General features: G+C 37.5%; 1 protein-coding gene across 15 annotated transcripts; it reads right to left on the bottom strand.

Annotated features, from left to right (window-relative positions):
• Window positions 1–247: 247 nt before the first annotated feature.
• On the bottom strand, window positions 248–19,850 carry LOC110941194. 15 transcript variants are annotated; one of them, XR_004893736.1, is made up of 5 exons: window positions 17,561–19,850; window positions 10,229–10,485; window positions 1,673–1,721; window positions 867–1,600; window positions 248–686 (listed from the first exon to the last, which is right to left on the bottom strand). XR_004893736.1 is itself a non-coding variant. In XM_022182811.2 (5 exons), exons 2-5 carry the CDS (start codon window positions 17,632–17,634, stop codon window positions 617–619), a joined length of 339 nt encoding a protein of 112 aa, XP_022038503.1. In that variant the 5' UTR covers window positions 17,635–17,695; window positions 18,517–19,758; the 3' UTR covers window positions 248–616. The 15 variants fall into 15 exon arrangements, 5 of the variants coding, with proteins under 5 accessions (XP_022038503.1, XP_022038502.1, XP_035846367.1 ...); XR_004893735.1 differs by lacking the exon at window positions 10,229–10,485 and adding an exon at window positions 2,155–2,231 and having other exon boundaries at window positions 17,561–19,848; XR_002593918.2 differs by having other exon boundaries at window positions 867–1,012; window positions 17,561–19,845.
• Between the last annotated feature and the right edge of the window lie 533 nt (window positions 19,851–20,383).

Raw genomic sequence — 20,383 nt, forward strand, 5'->3', positions numbered from 1 at the left:
GTAGCAATATTAATTTTGGTGATATCTTGTAAAAAAAACATTAATTTTTCATTTTACATCTAAACCCGAAACCCGAATAACCCGACCGGAACTAACCTGAACCCGAATAACCCAAAACTAACTAACTTGAACCCGAATAACCCAAAACCAACTAAGCTGAACTTTAAATTGGTCCGTTATCGGGTCAATTTTTTCTAGAAAAAAACCCGAACAACCTGACCCGAAAAACCCGAAGAAAAACCCGATGGACACCCCTACTTGTATATTCTATAACATAACAGAACTGTATTTACAGAGGCATGCATACCCCCTCATCTGGTGTTCAGAAAAGTGGTTGCAAATCACGGAGCTGATCATGTTTTCCGGCATTCATTGTAGAGTGCAACAACCTCTTTTTCTGCTTAGGATCCTAAGACGTAGGAATATGATCTGACACATTTTTTATACATCAGAATTGGAGCAAGTCTTGGTGAAAATAAAACCCTTTCAGTTATACCAACTATTTGCTCTACTTGTAAAAGCCTAAAAAAATTAAACCAACTTGAACCCTAAAAACTTGGAGCTCTTAAATATAGGGGTCCGTCTTGGGCCCAAGCTTCAGCTTATTTTACTTTTTTTACATTCGAGCCATCCTTGCTTGGGTCTTTACGTAATTTGATTGATGGAATATGGTAAGTGTTTCCAGACTGTCAAAAATGAACAATGAAAGAGTCATTTTAACTTTATGTTATCATGTTCATTTCTTTACAAAACTTCACCAAATTTGAAGTATCTAAAAGGGTACTAATCAGGTATATCTTATCTTGAAGAGAAGTCAGGAGCAACTTATATATAAAACAATCTAAAAGGAGCAACAAAAAGCAGACCTGTTAGATAGAAGAACCTTGAAATGTGGCCTAATCCAAAGCTCTAGTATCATACCCAATGTTCGAAAGTCCAACATATGGTTCAATAGTAACCGAATCACTTGCATCAGTAGTAGGAGAAGACGAGCATTTTCAAATGAAACTGCCTGTGAAAAGGAATAAGCATGTATTAATGTCTGAAAAATCATTTAAACACCAGAATGAACGTCTGGCAATTATATAATATCTTATTAACTCCTATTAGACCATGTGTAGTGGTAATGTTCCAATCTTGGGCGTTTTGCGCCGCAGCCTAGTCAGCAAAGAGGCATTATGGAGCGTTTTTCATATATGGGTGTAGTGGGATAATGCCCATCAATTATTACCCAATTATTATCTTTTAAAAAAAATAAAACAAAAAATAATACTTGGAAGCTTCTGATTGGTCAAACAATAATGGAGAAACATTCACCGGCGTTCTTTACACAAGCCCCCCCCCCCCCCTTTCTGAAAACAACGCCCAAGGGGCAGTGGCAGCGGCGTTTTGGGGCAAAAAACACCCAAAATCTTTACCGCTACGGGTGGTCTTATAATCAATTAATTTAACCAACTCTTTGTTCCACTTTAGCGGTGTCATTTACGTTCCCAAGGATACATATTCATCTATCTTCATGCCACATAATTAAAAAATTCATGATATTTAAATGCCAACCTCAAAGTGCTTAGAAGTCAAAAGAGCCCAATCGAGTGTTCAACTATGGAGGAAACTCGGAAAACAATAAATACATCAACATGGTGAAATGGTAACCAATTGGATCATGACATACCAGCTGGTGACACCTGACTGACTTGAGGATATAAACCTTGGTAGCATTACTGTTGAACCCCATCAAAATGTAGGAGTTAGTAAACAAAAATTGCATAGGAAATGAATATCGACTGAACAATATGATGCATTCATCAGTAAACAGATTAAAGAATTAACATTTCAGTGGCTTAAAAATCAATCTCAAGTCCTAATTTCATTAAAATTTTGCCTTCCTAACACTGGAAAACCCTAATTAAATTCAATTCATATGTATGCTTCCTGACACTCATTAGGCCTATAATGGATGAACTGGTGCTACTAATTTCTAAGTATATATGTTGGCGGCCCCCTGAATAGTTAACTATTGAGGAGCAAACCACCACAATTTCCACAATGTCATTGTTGCCAAAATGTTGTCCTTCAACCCTTATTCAAATTTTAGTTTAGAAAAGGGTATGATATAGATGTAAGTGAAATTACAAATATAACCATGGCCTTTACCTAATTCCAAAATGCAAGGAGTGGAAGCCAGAGTTGGGAAAATCCTTAAATTGAAAACAATTTTGGCACCAACCAACCTATAGAGGACGAGTAGACTATGCCGTCAAGACCCACAATCTGATGTACCAAAGATAACATTTATATAATATATACACTTAAAGACTGATACCAGCAAAGGAGTGACAGAAGTGTTTTCTTGTGATAGACTGCTTATATGAAGTTTATGATGCACGAAACAAGTCGTGATGAAGGTTACTTGTCACAAATTATAACTTTTACAATCACACCACTTTGTCCACGACATCTTAAAATCCTTATGTCAATGAGATAATCCAATCGAAGGAGTCCAATTTAAATTTCAAATACTAGGTCTGTACATGTTGCAGTGTTTGATTTGTACGCTATTTATATCGAGACTTTCAAGGCACGCATAGCGTACACGAAATCACAACCTTCCAAACATAACACTAAGAAATAGAATTGTCCCACATTACTAAGTATTTCCATGATTGACAACATACTGTGACAACGCCAATGAGGTAGTGGTGGAGTAGTTGGGGAAAAACTTGGTGTTCATTGTGACCCAGGTTCGACTCCCACTCTCCCCATTATTTTCTGCGGCATCCAGGTGAAGGGCGAATACGGGTGGCGCCGGTTCGTCTTGGATGGGAGGAGAGGTTTTACCGATTATTCCACTGTCGTGCCTTCGGGCAGGTGGAGGTCGGGTTTCCGCACATCTGGGAAAACCAAAGGGCTGGCGGCGGTCGAGTAGTCGACCTTGGCCACAACGCCCGGTGTCACGGTGGTTGGCACGTCGTTTCTTGCCATTAAAAAAACATACGGTGACAACGTAAATCTAACAAAACAATGGTCAAATGCCTCTCACCCATAAATCATAATCATAGCTTGGGTATATAATGCCAGGTCTCCATTTTCCAAGAAGACACATCAGACATATAATGCTACCAAGTTGTGTTTGTTAGCAATAATTAGGAAACCTATGTAAGGAATGAGAATTTAGGTTGTTTACCCTTTACAGGTATGTAATAATTGGCAAAGGACATGTAATAGAACCTTAAGATTTAAACGAAACTGAATTGCTAAATTACTAAATTAAACGACCCAATTGGAGATGGGTAAATCTCCAAATTACAAACAAACTGCGATGATCAAAATTAACTAGACAAAAACCAAAAGAAAACCCTAGATATGATATTTAAACTAATAAGATAAAGGAAATGGTTTCCCTGATACCGCTGTAAAACGTGTTTCACACTAGCACAAACAAACTGCGATGATCAAAATTATCTGGCACAAATGGCAAATGGCAACACAAGTTTCATGATTGTACAAGTTTCAGCATGGTAACACAAGTTTCATGTTTGCACAAGTTTCAGTCATAGCAACACAAGTTTTACGATTGTACAAGTTTCACGTTTGCACACGTTTCAACTTAGTAGCACAAGTTTCAACTTAGTAACACCAGTTTTACGTTTGCACAAGTTTCAACTTGGTAACACACGTTTTACGATTGTACAAGTTTCACCTTTGCATAAGTTTTAGCATAATAACACGAGTTTTATGAATGTACAAGTTTTAACTTAGTAACACAAGTTTTATGATTGTACAAGTTTCAACTTGGTAACACAAGTTTCACGTTTGCACAAGTTTTAGCATAGTAACACAAGTTTTACGATTATACAAGTTTCAACTAAGTAACACAAGTTTCACGTTTGCACAAGTTTTAGCATAGTAACATAAGTTTTACGATTGTACAAGTTTCAACATAGTAACACAAGTTTTACGATAGCAGTACAAGTTTCACAGTAGCTCAAGTTTCATAGGTAAACAAGTTCATAGAAGGTAGGATTGATAAAGAATGTGTGGTTGCACTTGGTGCGATCGCAAATAGGGGAAACTATGAGAGTAGTTCAAACTTGTAGAGAAAGGAATCCTTAGGATAAGGTATATAGATATATATTATACACGTGATATGCATAAAATGCAAAATATAAATTATATCAAATAAGGTATAAAATCAACCCTTTTTATACTAATGTTGGAAAAAGTGTGTTTCTTTGCATGCTTTTGATTTTCGGGATTAAAAGAGATTAAATGTACAAAAGGAACAAATTAACGACAAAAACCAACATATTAAAAAATAAGATAAGATGTCATGCCATTCCTACTGATACGAACCTACGGTCGACCCACTTCTCATGGGCAGGTCCAGATGGGCAATTGACCCATATAATTATTAGCAGGAATTAGTTTGGGGGGAACAGTTCTAGGAGCAAGTAGTGGGCGGTTTTTTAGCAGTTAATTACCTTCTTTTATTTTATGTTAAATAGGGCAGAATAGGTGTAGTTTTAAGATGTCGATGTTTTATATAAAATTAGGGTTCTAAACCTTTGTTTCTGGAGATTAACCCATCTCGAATTGGGTCTTTTATTGTGTAATATTTCAGTTTTCAGCAATTAAATCTATCAATTACTTTTGTTTGAGTTATGGGTTCTATCAAATGGTTCCATTGCCGGGAAATTCGAAGCTGGTGCAGACCCGGTACAGTTCCTGCGATCAGGTTGCGCTTGCTTCTCAATTAGCATCAATTGCAGCCAGCATAGACTCTAGGCGGAAGGATATCGCAGAGATCGGGATGGCTTGGATGGATGAAAATGACACCGAGGATGAACCTCAAGCTCCATTGGCAGATCTGGTCAAGGACGAGGAAACTGAGGATGTCCCCGCGGAATCGAAACACGGGACTACCGTCATCACGACCGCCATAACTACCAACTCTACCATCGCCAAAGCAACCACCTTCCATCACCCGTTTTCATCGGTGGATTATTATGGGTACAACCCGAGAAACACCGTGTTTGATGATGCTGTTAATGGGTTACAACAAGTTAGAGAAGAAAGGATTCCAGAGCTTGAAGAAGAAACATAACAGTTTAACCATAGACAAAAGAGGGGACAAAACCGAGGATCCAATGTTCATCAAGATGAGGTTTTAGCTGTTGATGTTGCTGATGATGTATTGGTGAGGTAAGATGTGGATGCATCAATGTGAGAAGGAATCAACAGAGCATCAAAGAGAGATTATGTATGTTGATGTAAATGAGAAGGATGGTTTGCCACTACATGAGAAGGGACATATGGATGTATCATCATCATCATCAAAAGCTACAAATCTTGGAAAACAGAAAACAATGGATAATCGGAAGGAATTTCATGTTAGGAATAAAGATGTACAAGCCGACTTGGAATGCAGGGACTTAGCAGGCCAATTCCCTTCCTCTCGACTTGAGATCAAGTCGTTTGTCCTGGCGGGATGTATTGATACGAACCTACGGTCGACCCACTTCTCATGGGCAGGTCGAGATGGGTAATTGACCCATATAATTATTAGCAAGAATTAGTTTGGGGGGAACAGTTCTGGGAGTAAGTAGTGGGCGGTTTTTTAGCAGTTAATTACCTTCTTTTATTTTATGTTAAATAGGGCAGAATAGGTGTAGTTTTAAGATGTCAATGTTTTATATAAAATTAGGGTTCTAAACCTTTGTTTCTGGAGATTAACCCATCTCGAATTGGGTCTTTTATTGTGTAATATTTCAGTTTTCAGCAATTAAATCTATCAATTACTTTTGTTTGAGTTTTGGGTTCTATCACCTACCCTCCAAGCCTCACCCCAAGATCAAAACAACAAATTAGAAGACAAGCACGGGGCCGTGCCCCATTCTAGAGTCCATAAAGAAAATGACAAACAGAAGCACACAAGAGACAAGAGACACGGGGCCGTGTCCCATGGACACAGGCCGTGGCCAACTCCCAAATATGCAAAATCTCCTATAGTATAGCAAGTACAAGACCACGGGGCCATGCCCTCTGACACACGGGGTCGTGTGTGTGCATACGGACTAACACAGCTTATTAAATGAAGACAGAGAAGAAGAAGACACGGGGTCGTGCCCCTTAGGCACGGAACCGTGTGAAAGGCCCGTTTCCAACTATAAATAGGGGTGCTTGGTTCATTTGCAAACCATCCCTTGGCAAACCACTTCTCTCACATTTGACTCCACTCCACCACCACTATACCACCATCACCTGCCACATTCCTTCATCATCCATCTTTAAAGTGTGTGTAGTAGTCTCGGGATCCAAGATTGATCGTAAGAGTTTTTGTCAAACAAAGGCATGCTTGGCTAATCTCTTACATCACTTGGTGAAGACAACCCTTTTATGTATTACTTTTGATTTTCCAAACAAAGGCATGCTTGGCTAATCTCTTACATCACTTGTGAACTTTATTCTATCATCTCTATAGGTTTTGTTGATTCACTCATTCGTATCTTTATGGTCTATATAAAGCATGTTAACTGCCTGGAAGGGGGTTAGAAGGTGGTTTGGATAAAGTTCTTGCCTTGTTCAGTGTATAGATCCTGCGAGGACTTGATTCAAGCTTATTTGGACTTCTCTTGAGGCAAATAGCATCAAATCGGGGGAAGTAAGAACGGCTTGAATCCCTTCTAAATAAACTACAATAAAAACTTTAAACTGGCCTTGCGGGACTATATCCCTGCTGACTCAGACCAATATGGCCGAGGGTAGCGTTGCCTCCACAAGAGGGACATGCCACATTTTGCATTAATAATTTACTTAATTATCTTTCAATATTCCGGCCTTGCGGGACTGAATCCCTACTGACTTAGACCAAGACCAATATGGCCGAGGGTAGCGTTGCCTCCAAAAGAGGGACATGCCACTCTAATTAAGACAATCTCTTAACAAGAACCCAAAGTGCGGAAATCATCAAAGGATACGTAAAAGAGGAGTTGGAACCAAGTAATTCTATCTTGTCTATTATTTCTTTCTAATATTTTTATTTCTTTTCTTTTTAATTTTTATTTACTAAATATTTTATTTCTCCAAAAATTTAGTTAGATTAGACACTGACGATATTCCGGTATTAAAAGCTCTTGTGTCCTTGGACGACCTCGGTATCTTACCATCACTATAATACGCCAACGATGGTTGCCCTTGCCCTAACATGTTGTAGAGAGTGATAGTGTTATATCACGTTTTATAAATTTAAAGCTTGATAAATGAGTAAAAGTACTAAAAATATATTAAAAATTATATCTGCACTCACACCACGTCAACACGCGTGTAATCAGATGGGTTTATAAATGGAAATAGGAAATTATAAGATGAAATTTGAGATTGTTTTATGGAGTAATGAAAAATTTTGAGATGAATAACCCAAAAAAATAGTAGGAGATGTTCAAGATTTTGGATGGTAAAAATGTAAAGGTTAAACGTTTATGTGCTAATTGTAAAAAAAAGACATCTTGAGTTGGATTTGTTTAAACTTTGGGAGTTAGAGTCAAAGGGATTTCAACGGTATTCATTAAGGACAATTTTGTAAAACACGAGCAAGGTTTAGGCACATTAGTTTTCAAAAGGACATCGGTTGGAATGAGGTGAACAAATATTAAGATTTGTATGTGTTAAAATTTTTGTTTTCAAGTTTAGGAAAAACATGATTGCAAATTTGTTTTGAAAGAAAGTATGTTTATGAGCTTTTATAAAGTGGACGAGGAAAAATATAAACCACGTTAATGGCTTATGTGATTTATCAATTATCCATCCTTAAAGAACAAAAAGTATTTTTGAAATAAAACCTTTTTAATAAGAGAAAATATGTATAGGGACATATTAAAAAAACTGTCCAAACAAAATTTCAAGGTATGGGGGAGGACTAAACACAAGAGGGTATTTGAGGATACAATAGAGATACGCAAAGTGCTGTAAGGTGACATGGAATACGTAAAAAAAATCGAATAAAAACGCATCACCAAAGGTAACATGGTGAAAAACGACACTAGGGTCGAAAATGATTTAGTAGGTAAACGAAAACGTTTGACTAATTAAAGAAATTAAGTTCCCATAATATTTCGGAAGACATGCTTTAGCCTATAAGTGGACACTCACCCCAAGAGTTCACAGATAAGAGTGACGGGTCCAATTATGTGGATTTGTACGAACACTCTAGCTTTAGACAGAAAACTAAGAGTACATGCGTCCACCCTTCAAGATTGCATGTGTTCTCATTATTTGAACCCCAAGACTTTGACGAGATTTTGAAAAGGATTTAAGGCATAAAGCCTAAGGATTTAAGATAAATCATCTAAGGATAGATGATTTGTAAAATATAGATAACTATGGCAAGGATATGGACAGGGAATATAAATAGGGATGAAATTAAGATAAGGAAGACAAATAATAGAGATCATGAGATAACTCATGTTTGGGTCCCTAGGAAGGTTATAGTCTAGGTCAATAACAATCTAATAACCTAATGCCCTATAACCATGGCTCAGATACCAATCTGTAACACCCAACCGACGGCGGAAACGCAGGGGCGTCATGTAAAGTAGATTGTTCAAAAATTTACATGGCACTAGTTTAAAGTTTCAATATATTAATCAACGAAATTTTATTGTACACAATAATTGTTTTTGATCAAGGCAGACTAAGGCAAAGTCCATTTCCTATGTGTAGCAAACGAGGATAAGATTACCAAACACTAGCACCGAAACATATGTAAAAATAAAGGCTGAACTAAAAAGTTGGTAGCATAGGTTGGTAACATATGTAAAAATAAAGGCTCAACTAAAAGTAATGGGCCCACTTTGTTAATTATGTGTTCTTGATTTATAAATTCAAGAAAAGTTGGTGGAATGTCAAGAAAAGAATTAAAAGAATTGGGTGTTCTTAAGAAAGAAGGGCACTTGTGTTGGAGATATATTGCCATCAGCCCACTAGGGCTAGCCAGAAACTAAGGGGAACAGGAGGAAGGGTTTGGCCAGCCTAAATTCTAAGGGCCCTAATTTGTTAGTTATGTGTTCTTGATTTATACATTCAAGAAAAGTTGGTGGGGTGTCAAGAAAAGAACGACGTGTTCCTAAGAAAGCAGGGCACTCGTGTTAGAGATATATTGCCATCGGCCCACTAGGGCTTAGCCAGAAACTAACTAAGGGGAACAGGAGGAAGGGTTTGGCCAGCCCAAATCCTAAGGGCCCTAATTTGTTAGTTATGTGTTCTTGATTTATACATTCAAGAAAAGTTGGCGGGGTGTCAAGAAAAGAACGAGGTGTTCCTAAGAAAGCAGGGCACTCGTGTTGGCAATATGTTGTCATAGGCCCACTAGGGATAACTGAAAATTAGGGGAACAAAGGGAAGGGTCTTGGTCGACCCTAACCCTAATGGCCCAGTTTGTTACTTTGTTCTTGATTTATAAATTCAAGAAAACTACGGGGTGTCAACAAAAAGCAGAGCACTCATGTTGGCAATATGTTGTCATTGGCCCACTAGGGCTAGCCGAAAACTAAGGGGAACAAGGAGAAGGGCCAAGCCAACCCTAACCCTAATGGGCCCAGTTTGTTAGTTTCTTGTTTGCCAAGATTAGCAAAGAGATTAACCTTAATTCCAGCCTATAAATATATCTCTTGTAGTTGTAAATCATTATCACTCAATTGTAAGAAAACCCTAGTTGTCCTCATAGACTTAGGTTGCACACTACGAATGAACCACATAAAATCTCCCCCCACTTTACCATCTTTTCTGTTTGATTATGTTTATGTGTGCTCGTTTGATCCAAACAACTGATATCCGCACATAGCTCTTGATTGGAAACACACAACGAAACCCTAGCCACCACCCTCCTGTCGTCGCTGCCAATTTAGCTGTCGTTAGGGTTTCTACTGAAAAACACCACCGACTGTTGTTTCAGTTTTGCAGCCTGTTTCTGAGCAACCAGGTGTCACCGCCTAACCTTCTAGGGTTTCTTGCCGCCGCCTTACTGGCTTGAAGATAACGGTTTTGTTTTGTTTGTCGAAACCTTAAACCGCCACCGCCGTTGTGCTGCTATTATGTTTACCGTTGTTATTACACAACTTTGAGGTCAGATTTCAGGTTGTTATTCAGTTTATTCTCATGTTATTTTTAGTCAGTTGGGAATTTTGCTTCCATTAGAGAATTCAGCAAAGATAATGGTTGAGGATGAAAGTACCAGGATTGAGAAGTCAAAGGACATGATTTTGGATGGTGAAAGATGCAACTTGCGGACTTGTTGTGTTAGAAAGATCTTCTTCAGTGTTTGACAAGTTAGAAACCTAGAAGACGAAGGTTAAAGAATGAGCTGACTTGGATGCAAAGCCATAGTAGTCATCGGGTGCACTTTGACAAAGAGCATGGCTTTCAACATCATGAAAGAGACTACTGCTAGTTGGGTTTTGACAGCTCTATCAAACATGTATAAGAAACCGCCTGCGTCAAGTAAGGTAAATTTGATTAGACAGTTAGTTAATACTCCTATGCGGGAAGGTGGATATGTTATTACTCATATTAATGAATCCAATACCCTTATATCCCGTTTATTATCAGTCGAGATATTAAATTTGATAATAGTGCATCGTTTCATGCTGTGAGAAAAGTGAAGAATCTTAGACATGGCAACTTTGGTATTGTGGTATTGTAACTCTTGCTAATAACCAACCATTGGATATTATTGGGTTAGGGTTGTAAGTCTTGCTAATAATCAAACATTGACTTGAAAACCAATTTGGGTACCATTTAGACATTGAAAGATGTCAGAGTAATTCATAAATTGAGAAAGATGTTGATTTCCATCGGGCATTTAGACAACCAGGGTTATGATGTTATGTTCGGGGGAGGACAATGAAAAGTCGTTAAGGGTAGCATGGCAGTTGTCAGGCGAAAGAAAATGGATACTTAGTATATGGTTGAGGTACCTATAGGGGGTGCTAATGTAGTGACCAATGGGCCGAGTTTATCCAAGTTGTGGCATCAATGACTCGGCTACATGAGTGAAAAAGGGCATGAAGATGCTTGTTTCTAGAGGTAAACTTCCAGATCTAAAGAAGGTTGAATCTGAATAATATGAAACGCGTGTTTTATGGAAAGAAGAAAAAGCTATCTTTTGTGAAAGCATGGAAAGCGCCAAAAGCTAAGAAGTTGAGCTTATCCATTCAAATGTTTTCAGACCAACACGTGTTGAATCCTTAGGAGGCTCGAGATACTATTTGACTTCATAGACGACGTCACATGCAAGGTATTGTTTGATGTTTTTATGAAATGTGCTAGACAACGAAGGGGAGTACATTAGCGTCGAGTGTGTGGCATTCGGATGATAGACAGTTCCAGGCTTGGTTTAAAAATCAATTATTAAGGGGAGGTTAATAAAAGTTTTGAAGAGAAGTGACCGGAGATGGTCTAGAAGAACGCGGATAATCAAAGATGAACAGGGGTAATGAAGATGGTTGGAGGGATTATAGAGATATGGAATACATAAATAGAATTCACGAAGCTAAAATCAAGGCCTTCGCGAACTAAGATCATAGAGGAGAATTGTACAAGAAACGTTATCCACCTACCTCACATTGGAGAGTCCAATTTAGAATTAGTGGGGCAATTGTAGGCAATAATTCCGACTATTCAAATTTCGAGGAGAAGATAATCTAAAATTCAAAACGAAAGATATCATTAATCATAATTAAGTAGTTAATGTTTATTAGTATTAGACTAAGATTCATCTATTAGTATAAAAATAAATAGATGATTAGACTAATAGAATTTGTAAGTTTGCACAAGTTCATTTAATCATTGCGACTAGTAATAGCGTTGAGAGCTGGGGTGTTCTAAAAATTTTCGTTCATTGGTGTTTTTATATCATTGAATAGACTTCAATTTAAGTGATTATCTTATTATTTTGTTTAATCACACTAATAGTTAGGCGTAAAGTGCTAAAAGCCAACTCCACACAATGTTTTTAAAACACTAGTAAAACTAGTAGGAACCATTGGGTGTCAGCCCAGTGGCCACCGACACCCATCTTAAACCAACAAGGGGGGGAGGTCGCAGGTTCGACTCTCTCTTGAGTTGGCTGGGGAATTCACCGCCAGGGCGGGGAGGGGGATCCCTCCCGCGGTCAGGGGTATAGTGCATTTACCCCCCCCCCCCACAGTAGGAGAATACTTTGACCTTAACTTTGGCATAGTTATTAAAGGTGTGAAGCGCACTCTAGGCGCATTAGCTCCGATTAGGGCCTAGACGATAGGCGCAAAAAAAGCGTGGGCCCGAGAAAAAAAAGCGCACTTAAATAAAAAATTAAAAAGTTCATGAAGGGAATAAAGTACTCAAAACCAAAACAATAATGTGACAACAGAATTCAGAATTAAATCAGAGAACAAAAACTAGAACTTAGAGAACTAATTCAGAATTAACTAATTAAAAATAAATACTGGAAAATACAGAACTAAATCAGAGAACAAAACACTGTTGTTAATCTATTTAGGATAAGAGTAACTTGCTAGCTCCTGTTGTATTTGTTTGCCGGATTCTAATGAAAGTTTTTTAGCCGTGCAAAAAAAATAGGATAAAAGTAGCTAGCCATATATTTAGGATATGCAGTTTCTGTGAGTAGTAGTGATTAATACCGAATTCAACATTTAGTGATATAATCAGTTGCCAATAGTCCTATAAATACTGTAGATAATGAGGAATTTACAAATTAAAAAAAAAGATTAATTATCATTGTGCTCAAAACACCTAGGAAGTAGGAGCGCCATTCAACTCGCTTCGCCCAGAAATATCGCTTAGGCGCCAAAGCGACCGCTTTTGATAACTATGAACTTTGGTGAGAGTTATATCAAGATCTATGCTTATACAATAAAACATTAACTAGGATTTCTCTACATAACTTTATATAGATATAGATCCTGCATAAATTAATTCAATGTTATCGGTGTTAAAATGCATTAAATGACTACAACAAGCCTTCGGAATTTATAGATGCCAAATTGGTAACTATCTTCCCTATGACATAGTAGCAAGATTGTATTGCACTTACTACTCACCATTGATCAAATTAACAATTCATGATATGTTGAAAGTTTCTACAGCTTAGAAAATGTTTCTGTCACACCCATGATTCATGAACTAGAATTTGAATTATTATTAATATATGATAAAAGTTAAACAGAATGAACAGTGATATATGATACAAAATTAATTGAATGAAAAATGATTTATTATTAAATTAAAATTAGAATTAGAATTATTTATAATTAGAATGGAATTAATAGTAATATTATTAAGAGATTAGCAAATGGTATTGGGTATAGGTATCGGTCTCAAATTTACTAAGCTGGTTATTTTTGGTACCGGTTCCGCACAAGTATTCACCGATTTTTACCCTTAAATACCGGTGCCGTACCAGTACCGACCGGTACCTATTCGGTACCGGTTGGTACCGAGCTCATCAAATCCTGTAGCAACGCAGCAATGCTTTGCACCATTTAGATTACTTTTCATACACACAGTAAATAAACTGTATTTCGTTTGAATAAGGTTTTATATACACAACAACTTATTTTGCTTTCTTTTTTGTGTTTTTATGTAATGAATGAATTGTAGCAGTAAAATTAACTTGGATATTTAGAATATTGATGAGCAAATCGTATCAAATCCTGTAAACAAACCGGTATCGTAACTAGGGGTGTTCAAAAAACTCGTGGCTCGCAGCTCGCTCGAAAAAAGCTCGAAGAAAGCTCGGCTCGAAATTGGCTCGGTTGTAAACAAGCTAGCTCGGCTCGGCTCGGCTCGGTTTGTAAACGAGCCGAGCTCGAGCTTGGCCTAGCTCGGGTCGTGAGCTCGTGAGCTGGCTCGATAATGTTTACATTCTTCATTTTTTTGTCCCACATCGCTTAGAAAACAAAAACTAAGGAAGTATCTCTCCTATAAAAGAAGAAGGTAAAGACAATGTACAAAGTGAATTTACTATTTATACTTACGTATTTAACCATATGGTTAAATTAAATGGCAATTGTGGCCCTTAGTCTATTAAAAAATTCAATTTAAGAGCTTTTTAAGTAGTAAATTTTGTGATTCTTTGTTAGTTCAAGCTAGATCGAGCCGAGCCGAGCTAGCTCAAATTCTAATCGAGTCGAGCTCGAGCCTCAAATCTCAGCTCGATTTCAAATTCGAGCTCGAGCCAAGCCAGCTCGAATCGAGTTCGAGCCGAGCTCGAGCTAGGTCTAGCTCGGCTCGACTCGGCTCATTTACAGCCCTAATCGTAACGATACCAAATTTACTATACCAAATCATTTTCGGTACCAATTTGGTACCCACCTTTTGGCGTTTTCAGAATCGTTACTTTCGGTTCGACACCGGTCTAGCACCATACCTGTGTTTATTGATTTTTACCTTTAAATACCATACCGTATTGTACCGAGCATTTTCGGTGCCGGTACCTAATTTCGATGATTTTCGGGATCGGTACTTTCGCTGCCGTTACCGGTACCGAGCTCATCCATATTTTAACGTGTTAGCACCGTAATAACTGAACTGAAAACAACCGAACTTCCAACGTGTAGGACGTGTGGGTCCTATTATTATATATTAGGCTATTTAAAATCGTTTTTTTATGACGGAGTGACTATCCTTACCACGTCATTTTATTTATGTTTTGATATTCGGTATCTGTTTGCCGTTGCTGACACGCCTTTTGTAGTCATTGGGTCCCGCCGCAACGCGCGGGCGATAAATAACTAGTTTATATAACTTTAAGAGCTAAAAGTTATCTTTAAAATGCACAAAGAAGATATTTTGCTAAAGTATAAATGATGGCATATGTCAAGGACAGTTCCACTCATTATCTAAGGTTTATAGACCAGAAATCATTCATGTTTTTCTTTCCATATTTGGCTATTTCTCCACGACCTTATCCATAGTTCAAGGTTTTCCTTTCAGATCAAGTGTAATCTTACCTGAATCTTTGTGGGGTAGAGTTTTTGAGGAGTGGGTCCAAGATAGCGTATAGAAATTGAACTCTCTTCAAATCTATATATTATTACTTATTTTCACACATTCGACTGGAATTTTATCTTCTTCTTTTTTTATATATGCTACACGGTACACACTTATGGGTGTGATGTTTTTTATTAGATCTTAACAATCAAACTTTATGACTTTATGCATTTGTAAATATAAAACAAATTTTACATCTTTGCATTAACTAGGGAGATTCCACATATTCGTTGTAGTTACTAAACCGTAATAGCCTAATATCATGTAAGTCGACTCTTAATTCCTAAACTCTATTGCCCCCAGTGGTATGCATCATTTAAACAAGACAATAGTGTACTGTCTTAAACAATCATACATTCATATACACTAAAACTATTATTGAAATGCATTTAGTTTATTTGATTGTCTCATGTATTTAGTTTATTTCATGCTCATACGGTGGTTTATTTGATTGTCTAATGCATTTAGTTTAGTCTGAAAAGAGGTCTTCGTCAAGGCGACCCACTTTCTCCGTTTCTTTTAATTGTTGTCTTGGAGGTTTTGGAAGTGTTCATGAATCGAGCTACGAGATTGAGTTTATTTGAGGGCATCTCTCTTCCAAACGGAGGCCTGGCCCTAACCCATCTTTGCTATGCAGATGATGTTATATTTATGGGTTTGTGGTCGAAAAAGAATGCGCTGAATTTGAAGCGTATTTTAAGGTGCCTTTACATTGTCTCGGGGTTAAAAGTTAATCTTTCGAAGAGTAGTGTCATGGGGGTGAATGTGGTGGATGAGAGGGTGGGGGCCATGGCCGACTTATTGGGGTGTAAGACGGGATCTATTCCATTTAACTTCCTAGGCCTTCCGGTGGGAGAAAATATGAAGCGGATAAAACCTTGGAAACAGCTAATCGACAAATTCGCAAATAAATTATCAAGTTGGAAGGCGAGACTCCTCTCTATGGGGGGTAGAATAACTCTAGCAAAAGCGGTGCTCGAGAATCTCCCGGCATACCTCCTTTACCTTTATAAAGCTTCTTTGAAAGTGATCAAGACTTTGGAAGGTATTCGGAGGGATTTTGTTTGGGGAAAGAATGGGTCTAGAAACAAGATGCGGTGGGTTGCTTGGAGTAAAGTGCAAGCTTCTAAAAGGATGGGTGGGCTCGGCTTGGGTGACATAAAGTATCTTAATTGGGCCTTCTTGTTCAAATGGATGTGGAGAATAAAATCTTTTCCTAATCAGTTTTGGTCCAAGGTAATTCGTGCCATCCATAACATCAACAATTTTGAGCAAGAGTTGGGCTTTAAGGCTGGGAAAAGTGGATGCTGGAAGGATATTTTGTCTATTAGTAAGGATATGGAGAAGGCCGGTGTTACGGAGGCAGAGAGACTGGGTATAAGTGGGGGCGACATGGTTCAATCTTCCTTTTCGGTGGCTGATTTTAGGTTGGCCTTGACTGAAAAATTAGGCAGGAAAGTGGAGGTTGGAGGGTTTAATTGGAATGGTTGGGCTCCAAACAAAGTTCTTTACTTCGTTTGGAACTAATGTTGGGTGGCATTCCTTCTAAATTGACTTTAGCGCATCGGGGTATAAATGTAAACGACATATCTTGCAGTTTATGTGGGTATGGGGCAGAATCGGTGGAGCACTTGGCAATAAACTGTGTTATGGTGAGAGCGGTATGGTGGCATATATGTGTGTGGGCAAAGGTCCCTATTTTAAAGAATGAGACGACGGCTGCAGAAATTTTCAATGTGGTACAAAGCTGGAAAGGATCTGGTAGGTGGAAACGGGTCTTGGAGGTCGTTTCTTACACAACGCTGTGGAACGTGTGGAAGGCTAGAAACGCATCCGTCTTTGAAGGTACCTCTTTTGTAGTTCTGAAAGTTGTTGAGGCTAGTAAGGAGGAATCGTTTGTTTGGTTAAAGGTTAGATCAAATCTTTGCAATCTTTGTTGGGAGAGATGGAAGAATTTTAACATTCGAGATGTTGTTTAGTTTCTTTGTTCGGTTGTTTCGGGTTCCCAGTCTTTCGCTGGCCCCTTGTACTGTTTTATGAGTTAATAAAATGGAAGCTGTTCGAAAAAAAAATAGACAATCAAATTGGTAACTAGTTAGCAAAAAATAGAGTGTCTTTATTCTAAAGCACCTAATTCCTGCAAGTGAACCCAATCATAATAAATTACTTTTAATCACTAAATTTTTCTAACATAAACCACAAAGTACTATTGTTTTTTCCACCAGAAAATCCACTATAGTCTAGACTTCAAACAACTACAATTATAAACATATATCAAACAATAAACTAAAAATGCAACCTAGGATATCAGATTTTCTCCAGAAGAAGCAAGCTGCAACCTTATCCCCAGAAAACAAGCAGCAAAATTTGTATAATGAAATTTTAACTCACATTCATTCTCCTTTTATAATGTAATTTTTACACAAAAATTTAATTTATACTCAATGGAATGAAGTTGAACAAATTTCAATACCCCAAAAGAAACTTAGTAAGGAACATAAAAATATCATCTTACCTGAAAATTCCTCTTTGATTTGATGCCTCACTGAGAAGTATGGAAAGCAAAAGCTTTAGCTCTTTTGTTTGCATGCATCTTCCATGGAACTATTCTCAATCTTCCTTCCATCCCAAAGAAAGATGTTCTGATTGTCTTTGATATAGCATACAAAACGAAAAGTTTTATATAAAATATAACACACTATCTATCCTTGTTATCTGTGTGTTTCAAGTATGTGTATGTGTACCTGCAAAAAGTACGACACTTTATACAAAAAAAAACCCTGATCACAAAAACATTACGCTTACACAATAATTTCCTTTTTTCTTAAACATAAATTTCATTCGATGTGAAATACATCAGCCCCAGAAAATAATCAAATACTTAGCCATGAATTCAGCCATTTAATTCTAAAAGAAACCAGAAGAAAGCATTGGAAATGGCAGAAGAAAACCCTAAAAGATAAATTTAAAGAAAAATTTGGGGAAAGAGATAATAGAAACCGCTAAAGTGTAGTTAAGAGAATAAAAATTAATAAGACTGCTCGGTGTGAGGCTTGTCCCTGGTATGTCCAGGTGTGGCGACTGACCCGAACAACGCCCTCAGGTCGTCCCCGTCGCAAACGTCCAGCCCAAGACCGGCAAGAGGGGCCACACTTCTCTTTCTTCTTTATACTAACACACACATATACATATATATATATTTTTGAGGCCCATCTCCACACTCTAGATCCATCCCTTTAGGCTCATCCCCTCACGTGACCGGATTATCTTTTGAGTACTAGACACCCAATAGCCTAATGATTAGTAGGAGATGATGAAGTACCTTGTTAATGATTTCAAGAGAATCCCATTTCGTCCTCTCTTCAACAAAAAGTACAGATTTTTGGAACTCCCAAGTTGAATATATATTATAATAATATCAAGAAATGAATTAAACAATCAGTAGTATAGATCTTGCAATAGGAAAAGAACCTTCATGTGATGTAATCTGTGTATATTACTGTAACATCCCCAATGTCCCTCTTCTTCTATTCTTCTTAGATTTCCTATTTGAATCTGTTTAATGTTACAAGAAACCAAGCAAGAACAGATATTTTAAGATATAAAGAAGTGGTGGTGGTGTGGTGTAGCTAGTCATGTGAAAGTTGCAGCCTTTTTCATTGCAACAGTGGTGTGCTGGTGGTGTTTAACTGAATTGATGGATATAAAGTATAAACAAGTAGCCAGGTGTCCATCTTTTCTGCACCTTCTCCAGTCTTCCATGCTTCCAGATTTAGATAAACATGTAACAATGCACATAAAATACACACACCCACAACATATATCATTATATTCCCACTCACACACATAACATCAGCTCACATAAACACAAAAAGAAAGCAAAAAAACACACAGATAACATCAAGATCAACACAAGAGGAGAAAAAAAGAGTAAGGGCTGACAGAAGAGAAGTGAGCACACGCAACTCAAACAAGAGTATAGTCCTCTATACAATTGCCTGCGTGTGCTCACTCTCTTCTGTCAGTTCACAACCAAACCCTCTTTTCTCCACATCAATTAGCAACCAAACAACAACATGTTAATCATGGAATACACAAATAAGCACCACCATCATCTTTGACATCTTTGTGTCATATTTTTAGTTGGCTTTGTGATAACATGATAAAGAAAGGTGTAGGTAAAGACTGATTCAAGATAATCTTACAATAAGTGGTTTGGTTGTGATGGAATTTATAACCAGAAAGATGAAGAAGTGTTTACTTTTCAAATGCGTTCTTCACCCCACCACCATCATCTCTATCTGCTCCACTTGTTGTTTGTCTTTTTTATGTTGTCATACGCTAATTAATCATCAACATATCATGTGGCAGGGGATCAAGATTAACAAAGGAACGGCCCTGGTGGTTTCTTTTTGAGTTAATCTTGAGATTAGGGTAATAAGATGGAGCAAGAGCCATTCAAAAAAAAAGATGGAGCAAGATAGATTGGGACATGGGGTTTTGGGTGCCTAGAGGGTATTGGTAGGTTTAGGGTAAAATGATGACGTGGGAAAATATGATTGGTTGAGGGAGGATGGCAAAGGTTGAGTGAGATGATAGCGTAGTTTCCGGTCTCTGTAGGCCGTAGATGTGGTGGGTCCGGCGCCGGGAACTTGGACTTTGAAATTGCAGCGTTGCGTTAATCGAGGGACAATAAAGAGCACAAACAAAACATCTGCCGTCATCACAACAGTTGATTTTTATTCTTCTTCAACTTGATTTTTATTGTTTGTATGACGGTAAAAAAGTATTTATATGAATAAAACTATTGGCACACCTAAAATGTTTATTGACATACTTTAGGTTTTATATACTAAACGAGTGTATATGGTTGCATAAAAATCAGTGTCTAACTGATTTCACTTTTGGTCTGGCTGTTTTTATGCGACGCGTTTAGGCCTATATACGACGTGTATAAATGGCATTTTTTAGAAGTCTTTTTATACATTATTTATCATTTTAGCAAAGTTCTATAATAAGTACTTTAACAAAATAAATAAATAAAAAATTGTTACGTATCGTATAGTATACGTCTCGTATAGCCCTCGTATAGGCCTATAGATATATCGTATCCTATACTATCGTATCTTATCGTATAGTTTGGTATTGTATTATATAGTGTAGTATATTTCTCGTGCAGGTTCCCTATAGGTCTTATATAGGCCTATACGAGACATGTATTATACTATACGATAGAATACTTAACAATGGTTTTTTTTTTTTAATTTTTTAAGAAAATTACGTATTGTAAAAGTTTGCTAAAACAATAAGAGTAAACTGTCATTTTGGTCCCTGTGGT

This window comes from Helianthus annuus, chromosome 5, assembly GCF_002127325.2.
Source record: "Helianthus annuus cultivar XRQ/B chromosome 5, HanXRQr2.0-SUNRISE, whole genome shotgun sequence".
Classification (NCBI taxonomy): domain Eukaryota; kingdom Viridiplantae; phylum Streptophyta; class Magnoliopsida; order Asterales; family Asteraceae; genus Helianthus; species Helianthus annuus.

Excerpts from the sequence above, each read along its gene's own strand:
- LOC110941194 (XM_022182811.2), bottom strand. The coding sequence starts at position 17,634 with ATGCAAACAAAAGAGCTAAAGCTTTTGCTTTCCATACTTCTCAGTGAG. Across the intron at positions 1,722-17,560 it reads AATCAAAGAGGAATTTTCAG|TAATGCTACCAAGGTTTATA; the intron begins GTAAGATGATAT and ends GGGGTTCAACAG. Across the intron at positions 687-866 it reads AAGGTTCTTCTATCTAACAG|TCTGGAAACACTTACCATAT; the intron begins GTCTGCTTTTTG and ends CATTTTTGACAG.